The sequence below is a fragment of the Sitophilus oryzae genome, unplaced genomic scaffold, assembly GCF_002938485.1.
Source record: "Sitophilus oryzae breed Bouriz unplaced genomic scaffold, Soryzae_2.0 scaffold_1532_pilon_pilon, whole genome shotgun sequence".
In the NCBI taxonomy this organism is placed as follows: Eukaryota; Metazoa; Arthropoda; class Insecta; order Coleoptera; family Curculionidae; genus Sitophilus; species Sitophilus oryzae.
This window is the reverse complement of record NW_022146206.1, coordinates 799,142-814,079: the sequence shown is the minus strand read 5'-3', so window position 1 is coordinate 814,079 and position 14,938 is coordinate 799,142. Positions and strand designations below refer to the sequence as shown.

Here is a 14,938-nt window from a genome sequence, read left to right as displayed (position 1 = left end):
GGTATTTACATCCAAAAGCAATAGAGGTAGACATTAAAGGTAAATAAATTTCATTAACTAAATAGAATGACTTTTTAGAACCGTTTAAACTTATCATGCATCATTGTTTCTTAAAGTCAGGAATATTTAAAGAAAACACGAAAAACAAGAAAACAAGTAATCGTGAATGTTTTGTAAGCTATAAAAATATAAATATTGATTAGATTTGATTATTTATTATTGATCTGTTTTAATATTGAACCTGCAAATCTTCACTTGAGCTGTCTAACGAGTTTAACAGTTTATTAATAAAGTACTTTTCAATATTAAACTCCACTGAAAAGAAGAATTGAACATCAACATTTGACGTTTCCAGTATTTTACCAAACTGTTCTGTATCAAACCAATGTTTTTTAGGAACCGCTTTTTACCGTAGTTTACCAGTCTGGTTCGCCTGCTTTTGCAACGGCATACAGCCTAAGTGTTCATGAATAGTTCTATTTAGATATTTTAAATAGTTTTTCTTTCTTTGTTCATTGCCTTTTTTGCTTCCGAAATATCTCTTCCCGAAACGTTAAGCATATTTTTGTCCGTTAGGCAAATTTATTTATTTATTTTTTTACAGTGCAAGTGGTGAAATACCCATAGGACTTTTTTGAAGAGAAATATCGGTTAAGTACTTGCATAAATTTTTAATTAATCAGTAACCAGCAAATTTACAAAAAATGATCTATTTACGTAAGTGCTTTTTGTTCTAGTTCAAGTAAACTACCCCAATTTCTTTTAAACCTTGAACAATTACTCGAATTTCCGCCATTTGTCGTGCGAAAAGCAGACATCATCTGATACTAAACCGGAACAATCCACCAACCACTCAGAGTAACAAGTTGAGGACAATCAAGGAAGCACGTAGCAGCGTATATTCCCGAACAAAACGGCGCTTTGCGAGGAGCTTTATCTTCGCTAGTTTCCATTGTGGTTTGGGCCTATTCAACTTCCTCTATCTCTGGAGTTTCATTTCCCAAATAAATTGAAGGTACATTCCAAACACACTCAATTTTAAAAGGAAAATCTAATTAAGGAGAGCATGTATTGTAGTATGTTGTGAACTAATTGAGAAATAAGCAATCAGAAGCTATGTGCAGAGAGGGAACGGTAATAGGTAAGGTATTTACAAATAGGAATTGTAGTAATAGGAAGTTCATTAATATAGAATGTAGAGAAAAAATTATATATAATTATTTCACCAACAATACAATTAATTACACATTGAGAATACATTTAAAAGTTTATTTTTACTTGCTTCCATCAGTTAAAAATCGCTACAAATTAAATGGTCAGTATTTCAATTTTATGGATAGTATACTTCCATTATTTTAATTTAATTGGTCAGTATAATAATAAATGGTCGCTGAAAATACTAAACGGGCAGTAGTACAACTAATAGTCAGTTAAGTTAATAAACGGTCAATAATATAATAAACAGTCAGTTACATTAATAAATGGTCGGTTAAAATAATAAACGGTCAGTATTATAATAAATAGTCAATTAAATTAATAGATGGTCAACAAAACTACTAAACGGTCAGATTAATTAATAAATGGTTGGTGAAAATATTCAACAGCCGATTGCAACGGTAAAATAATGCTTATTGCGTGATTCGATTGCATTGGTTTCACTCTTTTTGGTTGGATTGGTTTAGTTATTTGGCGGGTTGGTTAGCGTGGTTATTTGGAGGGTGTTAATTCATTGGTTAGTTGGTTATTTGGTGGGGTTGGTTGGTTTTTACTAATTTATATTTGTTTTTTTTAGATATTCATTGATTTTCTTTATTTGTTTGTAATAAATGTATACCGGGTGCGTCTCAAAAGTGGCTAACCCTTATAACTTTTTTATTTATTCAAATTAAAAAACGAAACATGGTACGTTAGTATATGACATAAATTAGGATTGATTGACGTATTCAATTGTTTTTGATCACTTCCTGTTTCACCGGAAATGACTACAAGTTTTGATTTTTAAATGACACTCTAGGTATTTGTTTACTTTATTCGATAGAAAATGACACCCTGAATAGAATGACAGATCATATGTCAACTTTTGACATTTTCGCATATGATTTATTAGAAATTGTAACATGTGGTTTGTAAGGACAATTTGTCTCGAAACACCAAGTGTGTGGAATCAAATTATTCGTATAAAAAAATGCTTTTTCCAAAGATGCTAATGAGCCACCCTTGATCCATTTGAAAAAAATGAAATATGATGAAAAAACGATTTGGGCATCTTTTAACCAGCCAGGGGTGCAACTTTGTTCAAGTTAGCAACCGATCGTTTAGAAGCGATGTCGAAACCAGATCGGTACTATGTTCATTGCAAAACTAGTGTCGCTCAAATGCTGTGAAACATGGTATCGCTATCACACTCTTGCACACGTGTCTAGACTGTCGCCTCGCCACAAAGCGAGAAATCAGAATATCGCTACGAATCGATGTTGCTACTGAACATAGTGCATCAAGCTATAAATTACTTTGCTATCGCTTTGAAACATGAACAAAGTTGCACCCCAGGACCAGACACGAAAAATATTAGGCGATCAAATCTATTTTTCCAAGGCTCCTTGATTAAAACTTAGTGTTTTTAACACAGCCATGACACTCTAGATTGAAATTTAAAATGCGATTTACTTTTAAGCAAATATGTCAAAAGTTGATATCTGATATGTCATCCTATTCAGAATGTCATTTTCTATCCAATAAAGTAAAAATATACCGGGGGTGCCATTTAAAAATCAAAAGTTGTAATCATTTCCGGTCAAACAGGAAGTGACCGAAAACAATTGAATACGTCAATCAATCCTAATTTACGTCATATGCTATCATACCAAATCTCGTTTATTTATCTGAAAAAATAAAAAGTTATAGGGGTGCGCCACTTTTGAGACGCACCCGGTATAGTACGCCACAGCGCGCGCAACCTCTAATTATGTACTGCACATTTTCAAAATGATTACCGACTACTGCATACTGGCCATTTATTAATTCTTATTGTAGATTGGCAAATTTCTTACCAGCAAATCCATACTGATATTCGAATAATTTTTACTGACAAACTAAACCATTTAAATTCACAATAGTGAACATCGAAATACAGGCTAAATAGTATTTGTACTGCTCCAAAATTCTATATTTGCTTATCATATTTTATAAAAATACCGAGTCTTTTGCAATATTTTACTGCTTGTAATATTATACTGCACGTAATGAATTAAATACTCTTCGGTTTATTACAACCCGTTAAAAATTATATTCCTGTTCTTTGAGTTCTAATGATATTTTGTATTTTCATAAACATAAAATTCCAAAGATATCTAAGTATACCAAGTAGATGTGAAGAGAAAAATTATAGGTAGACATTTATTGAAAAAAGGTATAAAATTAGGCAAAGATAAAGTCCTTTTACTCTGAGTGCCCGCTCAGCAAGGGAGAGAATGGGAAAGAGGCAATGAAATAGCACACGATCTAGCCAGAAAAGGAGCAAACACTCTACTAACTGAACCAGAACGGTTCTTTTTTTCAAGCGGAAACCAACCTAAATCGAAACTGAAGAACCTGGAAGACTCCATCCGTAACTTGGATTGGGAATTCTCCAACGGTCTAAGACATCGAAAACATTCTTCAGAACTTACGACCGAGAAAAATCAAAGATTTTCTTTGATTTAAATAAAAACAATTTTTGGATTATCACGGGGTTTCTAACACGTAGGGCATCTAACGTAATCGTCTTCTCAACGAACACCTCAGTAGATTGAAGCTGAGAAACAACAGCGAATGCAGGTTCTGTGTGGAGCCTAACCTAACCAGCCAACGGCCAAGCTTTCTTGTGGATCGTAGTGCTCGTATCATTTGATTTAATAGTAATTGTCATTTTTCTGATTTTGATTTGCCTCACAACGATCGCTAAACAAGCGGATGCGATTAGTGATTTGTTACGGGATTTATATTCTCATAGATTTCTTTCCTAATTTTATTTATTTTGGGCTCAATATTGTAATTTTAGAGACATTTCTTGAATTTAATTGATTGTTTTATCAAACCTGGAGCATTCGCAATTTCTTTAAAATCTAAAAACAATTTGGTAAATAATATAATTTCTAGGCTAAACTATGTTTATTTACTGTTGCATTACACTTTTTCTTTTAACAACATAAAAAAGGATCTAATTTCACTGTGAATTTCTCTGTCTCGTACTGCTTTATAGTTCTTCGAAGCTAAATACGATGCCTTCTATTTCAACAAGTTAAATTTGGTTTATATTCTCATATTTCCACTGATTCCTTGGAATGTACCATTATTATAAAAATGCTATAGTTTTTCTCATTATTATAGTATGGATTTCACTCTATTTTGAATCGAACAAGTGTTGATATCAGTGTAGCACATTGAATTGTTGAACATCATAAAATAACAGCAAATAAAACGTTTAGTAATTATTAATAGATACTTTTAAATAGATTAATTACGATGTGTGGCTGATATTTAGTCTCTTAAAGGCTTGCAAAATCGTAATTTTATTGAATGTGTTTACAGCGGAATAATATTTGAGGTTATCTTGTAATTTCTTATTGGGTTTGATTGACAGTTATATATGACATTTATATATGATGGTGACTTTTTGATTGTTTACATTGTATATTGGTTGCGTAATATTATTTTCTGTGGTCCTTTCGATTTCTTCTTCGATTTCCGTTTACTTTCAATACTTTTGATTTATTGGTTTTTTATATTTTACGTATGTCATGTTTTGCTCTTAGGGAGTATGTTATTTGGTTTATTGGCAACATTGATTTGCTGTGTTTTTTTACTGCCCTTTTTGTCCGGAGTTCATCCATGATTCTTTCTTCTAGAACGATCCGTCTTGGTGTGTTTTGGGATCAGGCCTTGTGCTGATATAAGTTCTAGCAAATTTGGTTAAATAATTAATTAGTGAATAGTTTGCCGTTTGCACTATTCAAGTGGAGTTTTCCGATTTTCTAATGATTTTAACGGCACGAATTTGAGAGAAGAGATGATGAATGGCCACATGACATCTCAGGTATGTTTTACGCCATTTTGAAGTTTTTCTTGAAGGTAATTTTAAACTTCTTCTTCAGGCCATTTAATTTAATTTAATTCCTATTTATTTCTGTTTTTATTTTGGAGTTTGGTTTTGACCATTTTGTAACATTTGGTTACATTTTATTTGGTATGGTGCCGTTTTCTTGCCAGCCAGTATCCAGTTTCTTCACCATGTGGTTCTGAGCTAACCATCACCTCATCACCTAGCTCATTTGATCCAGAAGACTTTCTGAGACCGACCAGACCGACCACTATGGGGTATTGAAGCTAGCTCACCGTCCGCCGTTTTCCATAAGCAGTCAAAAGTCAGCAACCATCTGACTCACCGACCACCGAGATTCTGGAATGTCCTGATAAGTACCCATTTCATTTCATTTTGCTGTTTTGAATTATTTCCGACGAACAGTCTTATTAGTCATTTATTGAGTTTAAATGTTTCATTTGCGTATTTAAATTAGTTAGGGATTAATTTCTTTAAATTTTACTTGCGGCTCGTTCTGTGAACTTACTAGTAAGTGTCGCGAGTACGTTATTTAGTTTCCGAAATTCAGAGCGTCTGTTATATAACTAGTTGAGATTTATGATATCGATTTAATTATTTTGAGTTTAGACATTATCGTTCAAGTTACCACTTGTGTACTGCTGACACCTTTTGAGCTGTATCATTTTTGTAGTAAATTAATTTTCATTAATTTTAATTATTTTCATTAGTATGTATGATAGTTGAGTATAAGATTGAAATACTTTTATTTGATATATTGCTATATTTCTATAATTTAATTTGATATATTGACAACTGATTTTCCTGTTTTGCCTTTAAGCCATACATACAATATTTAGAGTTTTATCTTTTTTCCGTTTTTATGCAGAACCTTCTTAATTAAATGAGTTAAGTGATTTCTTATTGTTTTATTTAGTATCTTGTTTCCCGCTTTTTTTCAGAAACATCACTTTTACTCTTATGGTCCCGAAAGTGGGTGGCGCTTATTTATATTTAATTTAGATACATTTAGTTATAACCCCCCCCCCCCTACTCTCCGTAGAAGCTACCGATTTGGGCATTGTTCTGTTTGAGGAGTAATAGTTAAATAATTAAATAATAACTATTAGTTTGTTGCTGTCTCTTTTTTCTATATTATCTCACCGTAACATAGTTTTATTTAATTTAACACAGCTATAATATAAATTATAGTTTTTCTGTTGTCATATGAGAAAAAAAGGTTTTAGATATTTTGACACACTTTTATAGTTTTTTTGTATCAGTAAATAATTATATAATATTTTAAGTTACCTTTCTCTCTTTCTATTCTTATTATTTTTATTTTCTATTTTCTTTTTTTTATATTTTTTTTCTTATGACAGATTGTCTTTCATTTCAGTGCGCGTTGTATCATTTGAGGAGCAGACTTACTAAATACATTTTGTCCATTTTTTAAGATTCTCAACGAAAGGTGGCATTGCAAACTACATCACATAGTTACAATATTATGTCTGAAACGACGTTTAGGCAGTTATATTAGGCAGTATCGATAAAATTGTGTCTGTATCATATAGATAATTTAATTATGACCTAATATACATTTGATACTATATACTGTTTTTTCTGTAGATATTTAAATTCCTAAAAGGGTTGGGCGGAAATTGAGGCTATGAGTCTATAATTTACACTTTAACACTTTAAACGTGTTAACACGTTTTTTCTATTGTTATGCAGATTCTGAAAGTATGCCAATTACGTTACCAAATCTTGAAGAAATATTATATTAAGTATGTGATCGTCTTCTTAAGATTATTATCATATTCCCCATATAATTTTATATATAAAATGACAGCGATCTTCATACGATAGCCCTCGCTAATGCCGTTTTGTCGATCATATTGTATTTTTTATTTTTTAAGTACCTACTATTTACAATATATTATATTTTACAATTTTATTCCAGTTTCTGTTTTTAATATACTTTCAGTATTTAATTATTTTGTATCCGTATTTAAATATTTAATGAAATTTTACTTTTAATAGTTTTATAAAAGTATTATTATGGATTATGTTTTAATGAAGATTCCAGGAATTTAACAGAAAATAATATTTTGAATCCGCTTCGCTTTAAAATTTAATTAAATTTTGAACAAATAAAATATAACTGGAATATAGCGTATGGATTTAAATAATTTTCCTGTATTATATAAAATAAATAAAAAAATGATGATTTAAGTTTCATTTGAAAAAAAAATTATAATTTAACGATCCAGGAATATAAATTTATCATAGAAACCAACATGCAATGACATACATGCAATTATTATTTATGCATTAGATGCTAGTCACACTACAATATTAATTATATGTGCTAATATAAAAAAGCCACTGCTAATTCCTATAGCTTTTTTGTTCTGGGAAATAGAGAACACATAAAATGTTTTTAATAAATGTTTATTTAACCTTAACATGAATATATAATAATCTCTTGTTATGAAACTGTGCACGGTTTTAATATACAATATTTTTTTGAATATTTAATATTTTTTGTTTGTTTTTACGGAAGTTGGGGAAAAGTTAGTTTCAAAAATTAAATAGCTTGTAGCCTCTAGCCAGTTTTGAATATAAATTATTCGATAAGTAAAGCGTGTTAGAATATAAAATACATTTTTGCGTTACCTAGTTAGTTATTCATGAGGGAGAGAGAGAGAAAAATAATATGATTGAGAAGATTTAAAAAGGTGATATAAAAAGTCAAAAGTGTATATAAATAATTGTTAAAAAATCTAGAAATGATGGTATTATTTTAAAATAAGGTTTGTATATAATTATTTGTAATTTTGAATTTTTCACACACAAGACAAAGAATGTAATATCTCTGTTTTTTGCGGTTTTACCAATACAATTATTTAATTTTCTCTTCGTAAAAAAATGTAAAGCTACACGAAAATGTTTTAAAATTAACTGTTATACGTCATTTTTATTATGTCAAAATCAGTCGAAGGACATGTAAAAATCTTTGAATAAAAAAATTAAGAAAGGATCATATCAAAAAACTAAAAATACCGATCTAAATACCTGTTTATCAGTGCCGTTCTAATTTTATTCAAAACGTGTTAAAATATGATATAAGTTAGACTCAATAATTTGTTGTTTTATTTTACGTTATCAATAAAATGTTGGTAGTTATTAAAATTGTTTTAAAAATATTATATAATTCTAATAAAAATAGTTAAGTTATAAATTATTTAATAAAACAAATATCCGATACGCTACTGAAACAGGTAAGTTAAATTGACGTATCTAAATTCTTTGACATCTAATCGTTGACAAGTGGGAAATAAAAGCAAAATACAAGAGAAAAAAATAATTAGTTATTTTTTTGTACACATTCATTATGTCTTCTATCAAAAACAAAAATGATAATAAATAATTCAAAATTAATGATGATCATAACTTATCAAGATATGAGAGGCATTTTGTAATAAACTCCAATTGTTATTTTTTTAAAAGTACTTTATTTTGCGTGTATTTTATGGTCAGGGACAGACCTATTTGAAAAAATAGTTTGTTTTAAAAATTTATATTCTAAAATTCAAAAATATTATTCAAAAACACAGTAGTTTTAGAAAAAATAAGCGGGTGGCAAAATTTCCCATCCATTGCAATGAATGAAGATTATAAAACCAACTTAGTTTGTAAGGAAAAAATGTATTAGAAATATTAATTAAACATGATTTTCATTCAAGTAGGCACTCTTGATTCTTAAAATAAATATTCCTCTAAAAATTACTCTCCAGAAATCTTAAAACAATGCTAATATTAATGGGAGATATGTTAGATAGTATATAGATAGTACACGTTATTAATATGAGTGTTTATTTTAACTGTTTTACAAAATTAAACTCATATTAACTCATATCTTTAACGTTAAATAATATTATTTTCCGTTGATTAAGATATTATAACCCAATATGTGGACACATTAATAAAGTCAAAACAGAAAAATAGGCCAGTCGTCCAAAGGTGTTCCATACTAAACTGTGACATGGATTGATGAAGGGCTAAGGTCTCTCATGACTAAAACATGGCGCGATCCTGGACCTAATAGAGTTTAGATAGTCGCATAGGGTCAACATTATAGACACCGAATCTAATACAGTGTCCCTCTGGAGGATCATTTATGTAATACCGTTAGCGAATTTGAAATAAATTGTATATTTTGTCCCGTATTTTAAAGTCAGTGAAAAATATTTACACAAACAAATTTCAAAATATTTAAATAATGGATAATGTTAGTATTTTTTCAGCTTAATAGTATATGTCGTTTATTTGCGAAGGTTTAAATCTTCTTAAAAATCAATTAGGATTGGTGTTCACACTAGTCCCGTGTGTTTTTTAGATTCATTTTTCGTTCAAAACGAGCGTATTATACAATAAAAAAATAATCATGAAATACATTGATTCTTTGCATGTATTATAATTAAATATAATAAGAGGATATCTGTAAAGATCTATAAAATATTTTAATAGTATTTCATCATTCTCAGCTTATTCTCTTTGTAGTTGGATGCACTGTTGTCTATTGTTGGCTATGCGGGCCCAAGTTATCCCTGCTAACTTCTTAATATCATGGTCCCATCTTAGATTGGGTCTCAAATTTGGTCTTCTTCTAGGTCTCTTTATTCCTCGTGGATACCATGCTGTAATTTTTGTGGTCCATCTGTTGTCCGTTCTTCTTGCCAGGTGTCCTGCCCATTGCCACTTGAGGGATTTGACTATGTGGATGACATCTATTACCTGGGTCTTTTGTCTTTGACTATTTCCAATGTTGTGTTAGTTATTAGAATGTCCTTTTTTACACTAGTTTGTTGTACATTAGTTGTACCAACTGTAACCTCCCTCACCTATTTAGATACTTTCTTTGTTGTTGGGCCCATTATTGTCTATTGTTGGCTATGCGGTATGAGCACCATGCTGTAATTTTTGTGGTATATCTGTTCTCTGTCTTTTTTGCCAGGTATCCAGCCCATTGCCACTTGAGGGATTTGATTCTGTGGATGACATCTATCCCCTGGGCCTTTTGTCGTATCCACTCTATTCTTTTAGGGTCTCTCTCGTTTATTCCCAGCATATTTCATTTCATTGCGCATTGTCCGACCTGCAGTTTCCTTATAATGTCCGTTTTAAGTGTCAAGATTTCGCATGCATAGGTCATGACTGGTAGTACACCTTGGTCGAACGTTCTCTTGTTTAGATAAAGTGGCATTCTAGATTTGAATATGATTGAGTTTCTTCCATAAGTACTCCATGCTAACTTAATTCTTCTGGTTATTTCTGGTAGTAGAGATCCCCAGCTGTGTACTAGTTGCCCCAAATATATGTATTTTTCTACTATTTCCAGTATTGTGTTATTTACTAGAATGTCTTTTCTGTCTACCAGTTCGTTGTACATTACTTTAGTTTTTGCTAGATTCGTTTTGAAACCCTGTATAGCTGGCTTTATATATACTTTATATATATATATATATATATATATATATATATATATATATATATATATATATATATATATATATATATATATATATATATATATATATATATATATATATATATATATATATATAATATATTTTATTTAAATATTTTAAATAAAGGAACATTATTTTTTTATTTGCCAGATAAATGTAAAGCACTTTTATGTTAATGAAAATAAAAAAGTACATTTAGAGCTTGGATTTGCTTTTAACCTAAGTGTAAAAACACTTTTTGTTTGCTATAGGCTTACAATTTCAATCACAACTCCAAAAATTGATTTGGTTTCAGTCTGTGAAAATCAGAAAAGTATTATTTTACAGGTTTATACGTTACGTTTGTTTTCAAATATGCTTCTATACACAGATTTTGCTGTTTTTTTAAAAGATGATATTTAATTATAAATTTATACGCGTATAAAATGTCGAGTAAATAGAAATAAAAGTGTGTGATAAATGAAAAATTTCCAGATATTTTTTTGTAAATAAAATATCTTTTGTTACTTTATCTTAAAAAATTTTCGCTTTAATTCAAAATGTCTTCGTTTGGTTTAAAGCACGTCAAGTTAAATCATTTTACAATTAACACAACAATGGTATAAATAAATCATGATTTATTTTATAAAATCTCTTATTTTTTAACAAATTTGGTTATAATGTTTCTATAATATATACATACTAAAAATATATATTTATTTTTTAAAATTTTAATTTGTGCATTAGTTGTAAAGAACATTTCAAAAAATAATTAGAGTTATTGTTTTAGTTACGGAGTTTTAAGTTTGTGGCTGTTTTTTTTTTATCACAAATTTCTTTACAAAGTTTCTTGAAATAAACTAGACGCACTTTTAGTAGAATACGACCTCAATAAAAAATAACGAAGTTAATAAGTTTTCTTGGAATCCATATAAACCCAAAACTTTGCACTTAAGCCGAAAATGTTTTTACATTATATTCGGCTTCGTATATGTTTCGTATTTTTTTGGATATCTTGTACTTAATGCAAAAATAAAGTGTCTGAAAGTTACTTCTATTCTAATATTTATTACTTTTGGTGTATTTATATTTTAGTATATTTACTGTTATCTTAAAAAACTGGGTATCAGTAGGATATCTAATGTATGAAAGAACTAATAGAATTAGAATGTAGAATGTAAAAAGTATATGCAATTATATTAATTCAATTTGTATATGAAACGTTTCCACAAAATGTAACTATTTTTATTATACAGGGTGTGCTAATATTCCGTAGACATAGAACTACTGCGTATTTTTGAAATCAAATTATGTTCATTGGACAGACACAATTTACCGCTATACAAAAGTGCTTCGTTTGTACGTTAGAGGCCATCAAACTTTAAAAAAATTAACACATATTTTAAGATATTTCAAGAACCATTTGGCGTCCCTATGTCTTGCTAAGTGCTTTAATATTCAAAAAAAAGTACGGTAAGGGTGAAAATTATCCTCACCCGTACATAAATCTTAATAAAAATATTTTTATTATAAAACTCCACCGTCGCGTCGGCCGATTTGTTTTTACATAAACTGGTCCTTGTAGTGTTTACTACAATTTTTGCCTCTTGTAAAAAAACGCCACCGGTTATACTTTTTGAGAAAAAAATGTTTTTCCGAAGTTGACTTAGAAAAAATTTATTTTATCACATCAGCTATGTAGGCACATAAAGCCTATGTGCGCTAATAATTTAGTTGGGAAAGTATGGAATTTTATGTTTGTATCACAAATTATATTTGTCAATAAGCTTCTTAAATTAAAAATTAATTTATTAACGTTCGGATTTATTTTCGACTGATGTCCCTCTAAATGATAAACAACGCACCTTTGTATAGGGTAAATTGTGTGCACATTTAACTTATTTTGATTCAAAAAAGGTTGTTTTATGACCACGGAATATTGCAACTCTTTGTATATTTTGAAGATCTGCTTCTCAAAACCTATGCGGTGTGGAGCTTTTATACAAGAGATAAAAGTATATCATATCTTTAACATTATATTATAACATCACATTATCAGGCTAATGATTGAACTGTATCTTCTCCTGCACTCTGAAAATCTTCTTTAAAAATATATTAACTTAACATTTGGCAATATCGCAGCATTTACTATCGATTTGGGAAATTGAGATTTTTCTGTTATCCTGTGTAACGATGCTCGATGATGTATGCCGTATCCGTTGCAGGCATTTCGTACATATATTCCTTTCATATTAACAAAAAAAATAGAAGTATAGATAAATATGGAACGCGATTTTCCTCTAAAATTTCGCATCTACTAGTAGAGATATGTTTTATTTTCAGTATCAATCTAAATATACGTTTTAGAAATTTACTTTTCGTGAAATATTTTGAGTAATTTAATTCAAAATCAAGTCACATTTATATTGAAAATTATTTACGTTTTTGTCGTTGTTTACGTTTACGTTACCTATGATATACAAAATACCATGAAAATGTGAGAAATTTAATATTGGTGAGACATCTTGGCCTTTAAATGAATGATGAATTAAAAAAAACATAACAGTTATTAAAAAAAAGTGTAATTTTTGCAAAACAACATTTGTCAGCATTCACGGGACACATGACACAAAGTAGATTTTACCAATGCAAAAATTATAATAAAAGGACCGGTTGCCCCTAAACAAAAAATAAAAGTGTCTTTTATAATTCAATCTAATATAAATAAATGTATTGCTCAGGTATCTGTAGATGTTAGTATCTTTTAGCTATCGCTTTCTGTTAATTTGTTTTTAACAATACTCATGATATACTCGTATATGCTGCTATGATTAATTAACATTTGCAATATTTATTTATTTTTTTAATATAGATAAAATTATGTATGTGAACATTTAACGCAAAATTATTAAACCACTATAGGGAAATTAAAATAACTTTGGTTGCACATCATAATAAGACCACCAGCGAACTCCATAAGACGACGCATGGTGTCATTGATGACGTGCACCCAAAGTTGTTTTAATTTCCCTATAATTCAATCACAACTACATACCAGTAAAATGTCAAAAACATTTGAAAAGTAAGCTGCTTAAAAGTAAGCTAGAAAAAAAAGAAATGGTGTCTCATAGTTTTGAAAATTATGAAAAACTTGGTAATTATATTATTGTAATAATTTATTTCAGAAATAAATATCTAATTTGGCGTATTAATACTTTATTTATCAATAAGTTCCAAATTAATATATCATAGACTAAAATGGCGTTTTTATAAATAGACTGAATTACAAATTACACAATATAAAATTATTAAACTATTTATTCTAGTTTTTAATTTAAAACAGTCATACACTTACAATAATAAATTAAATAATTTAATAACAAACTGTTTATTATAAACAAGAATTTACATCATACTATCCAATAAAATACATTATAATAAGATTGACTTAACAGAAATGGCTAAGTGTAAATTACGTTTAATCACCAGTCATCATTTCCATGAATTCTGAAAAACAAAATAAATTATTTATAATATATATTATATTTGTTAATAACAAACCTTCAAAATCAACGGTTCCTGACGCATCCGTATCTATTTCTGCAATCATTTCATTCAGTTGATCGTTGGTTAATTGATCATCTAAGGCTGCTAGAATTTCTCTTAAACTTGAAGTGGGAATATAACCGTTACCTGAAAAAAGTTAGAAAACAGTTAGTAAGTATAGTTAAAGTGTTTTTTTTCGGAGAACATATTTAACCAAACAGGGTATGCAATCTCTGTTTTTGATTGAAGATGTTTGATGTTTTGATAAAGTAATAAAAGTTCGACGTACAAAAGTTAAAATAATTTGATTGTGTTCTGTTTTATTGTTAATATTTCCCGGAAATTAATTAAGATTAAACGACTGATAAGTATTTTTGTGCTCACTAACTTTATGAAATATCAGACAACTTTGTCTTATTCAAGGATTATTTTGTAAAACTAATTAATTTATAAGACAAAATAAATCAATTATAAAGTCAATATAACAATTAGGGCCCAAAATTTAGGGACTGGCTTATGGCCCTTAAAAGTTTTCTTGCCGGAGTTCTTAGAGCATATAGTTTCACTCAGGAGTAAATAAGTTTGTAATAAAATAAATTGATAACTATATTATCAACAAATAAGTATCTATACTGTCAAATTCTCTATACTGTCAAATTTATTCTCAGCAATTAATTGTATTTATTAAATAGGACACTATCGGAATATTCAGACAAATATATATTCGTTAACAATTAAACTTTTAGTTACGTAATCGAGGGCGCAATTTTTATTCATAATTCATTGTTGCTAACCATGGTCA

At 29.1% G+C, this 14,938-nt stretch overlaps 1 protein-coding gene and 1 pseudogene across 1 annotated transcript in view; one reads left to right on the top strand and one right to left on the bottom strand.

The window, feature by feature from the left end:
* Nucleotides 1-14,938, top strand: part of LOC115878821 — a 189,509-nt pseudogene that overhangs the window by 45,717 nt on the left and 128,854 nt on the right.
* Nucleotides 13,960-14,938, bottom strand: part of LOC115878822 (troponin C-like) — a 57,646-nt gene continuing 56,667 nt past the window's right edge. Inside the window, exons 5-6 of the mRNA XM_030895427.1 lie at nucleotides 14,152-14,283; nucleotides 13,960-14,097 (exon numbers count right to left, since the gene is read on the bottom strand). Of these exons, the coding sequence (XP_030751287.1) occupies nucleotides 14,069-14,097; nucleotides 14,152-14,283 (161 nt within the window). The 3' untranslated portion in view covers nucleotides 13,960-14,068. The remainder of the gene's footprint in view (nucleotides 14,098-14,151; nucleotides 14,284-14,938) is intronic.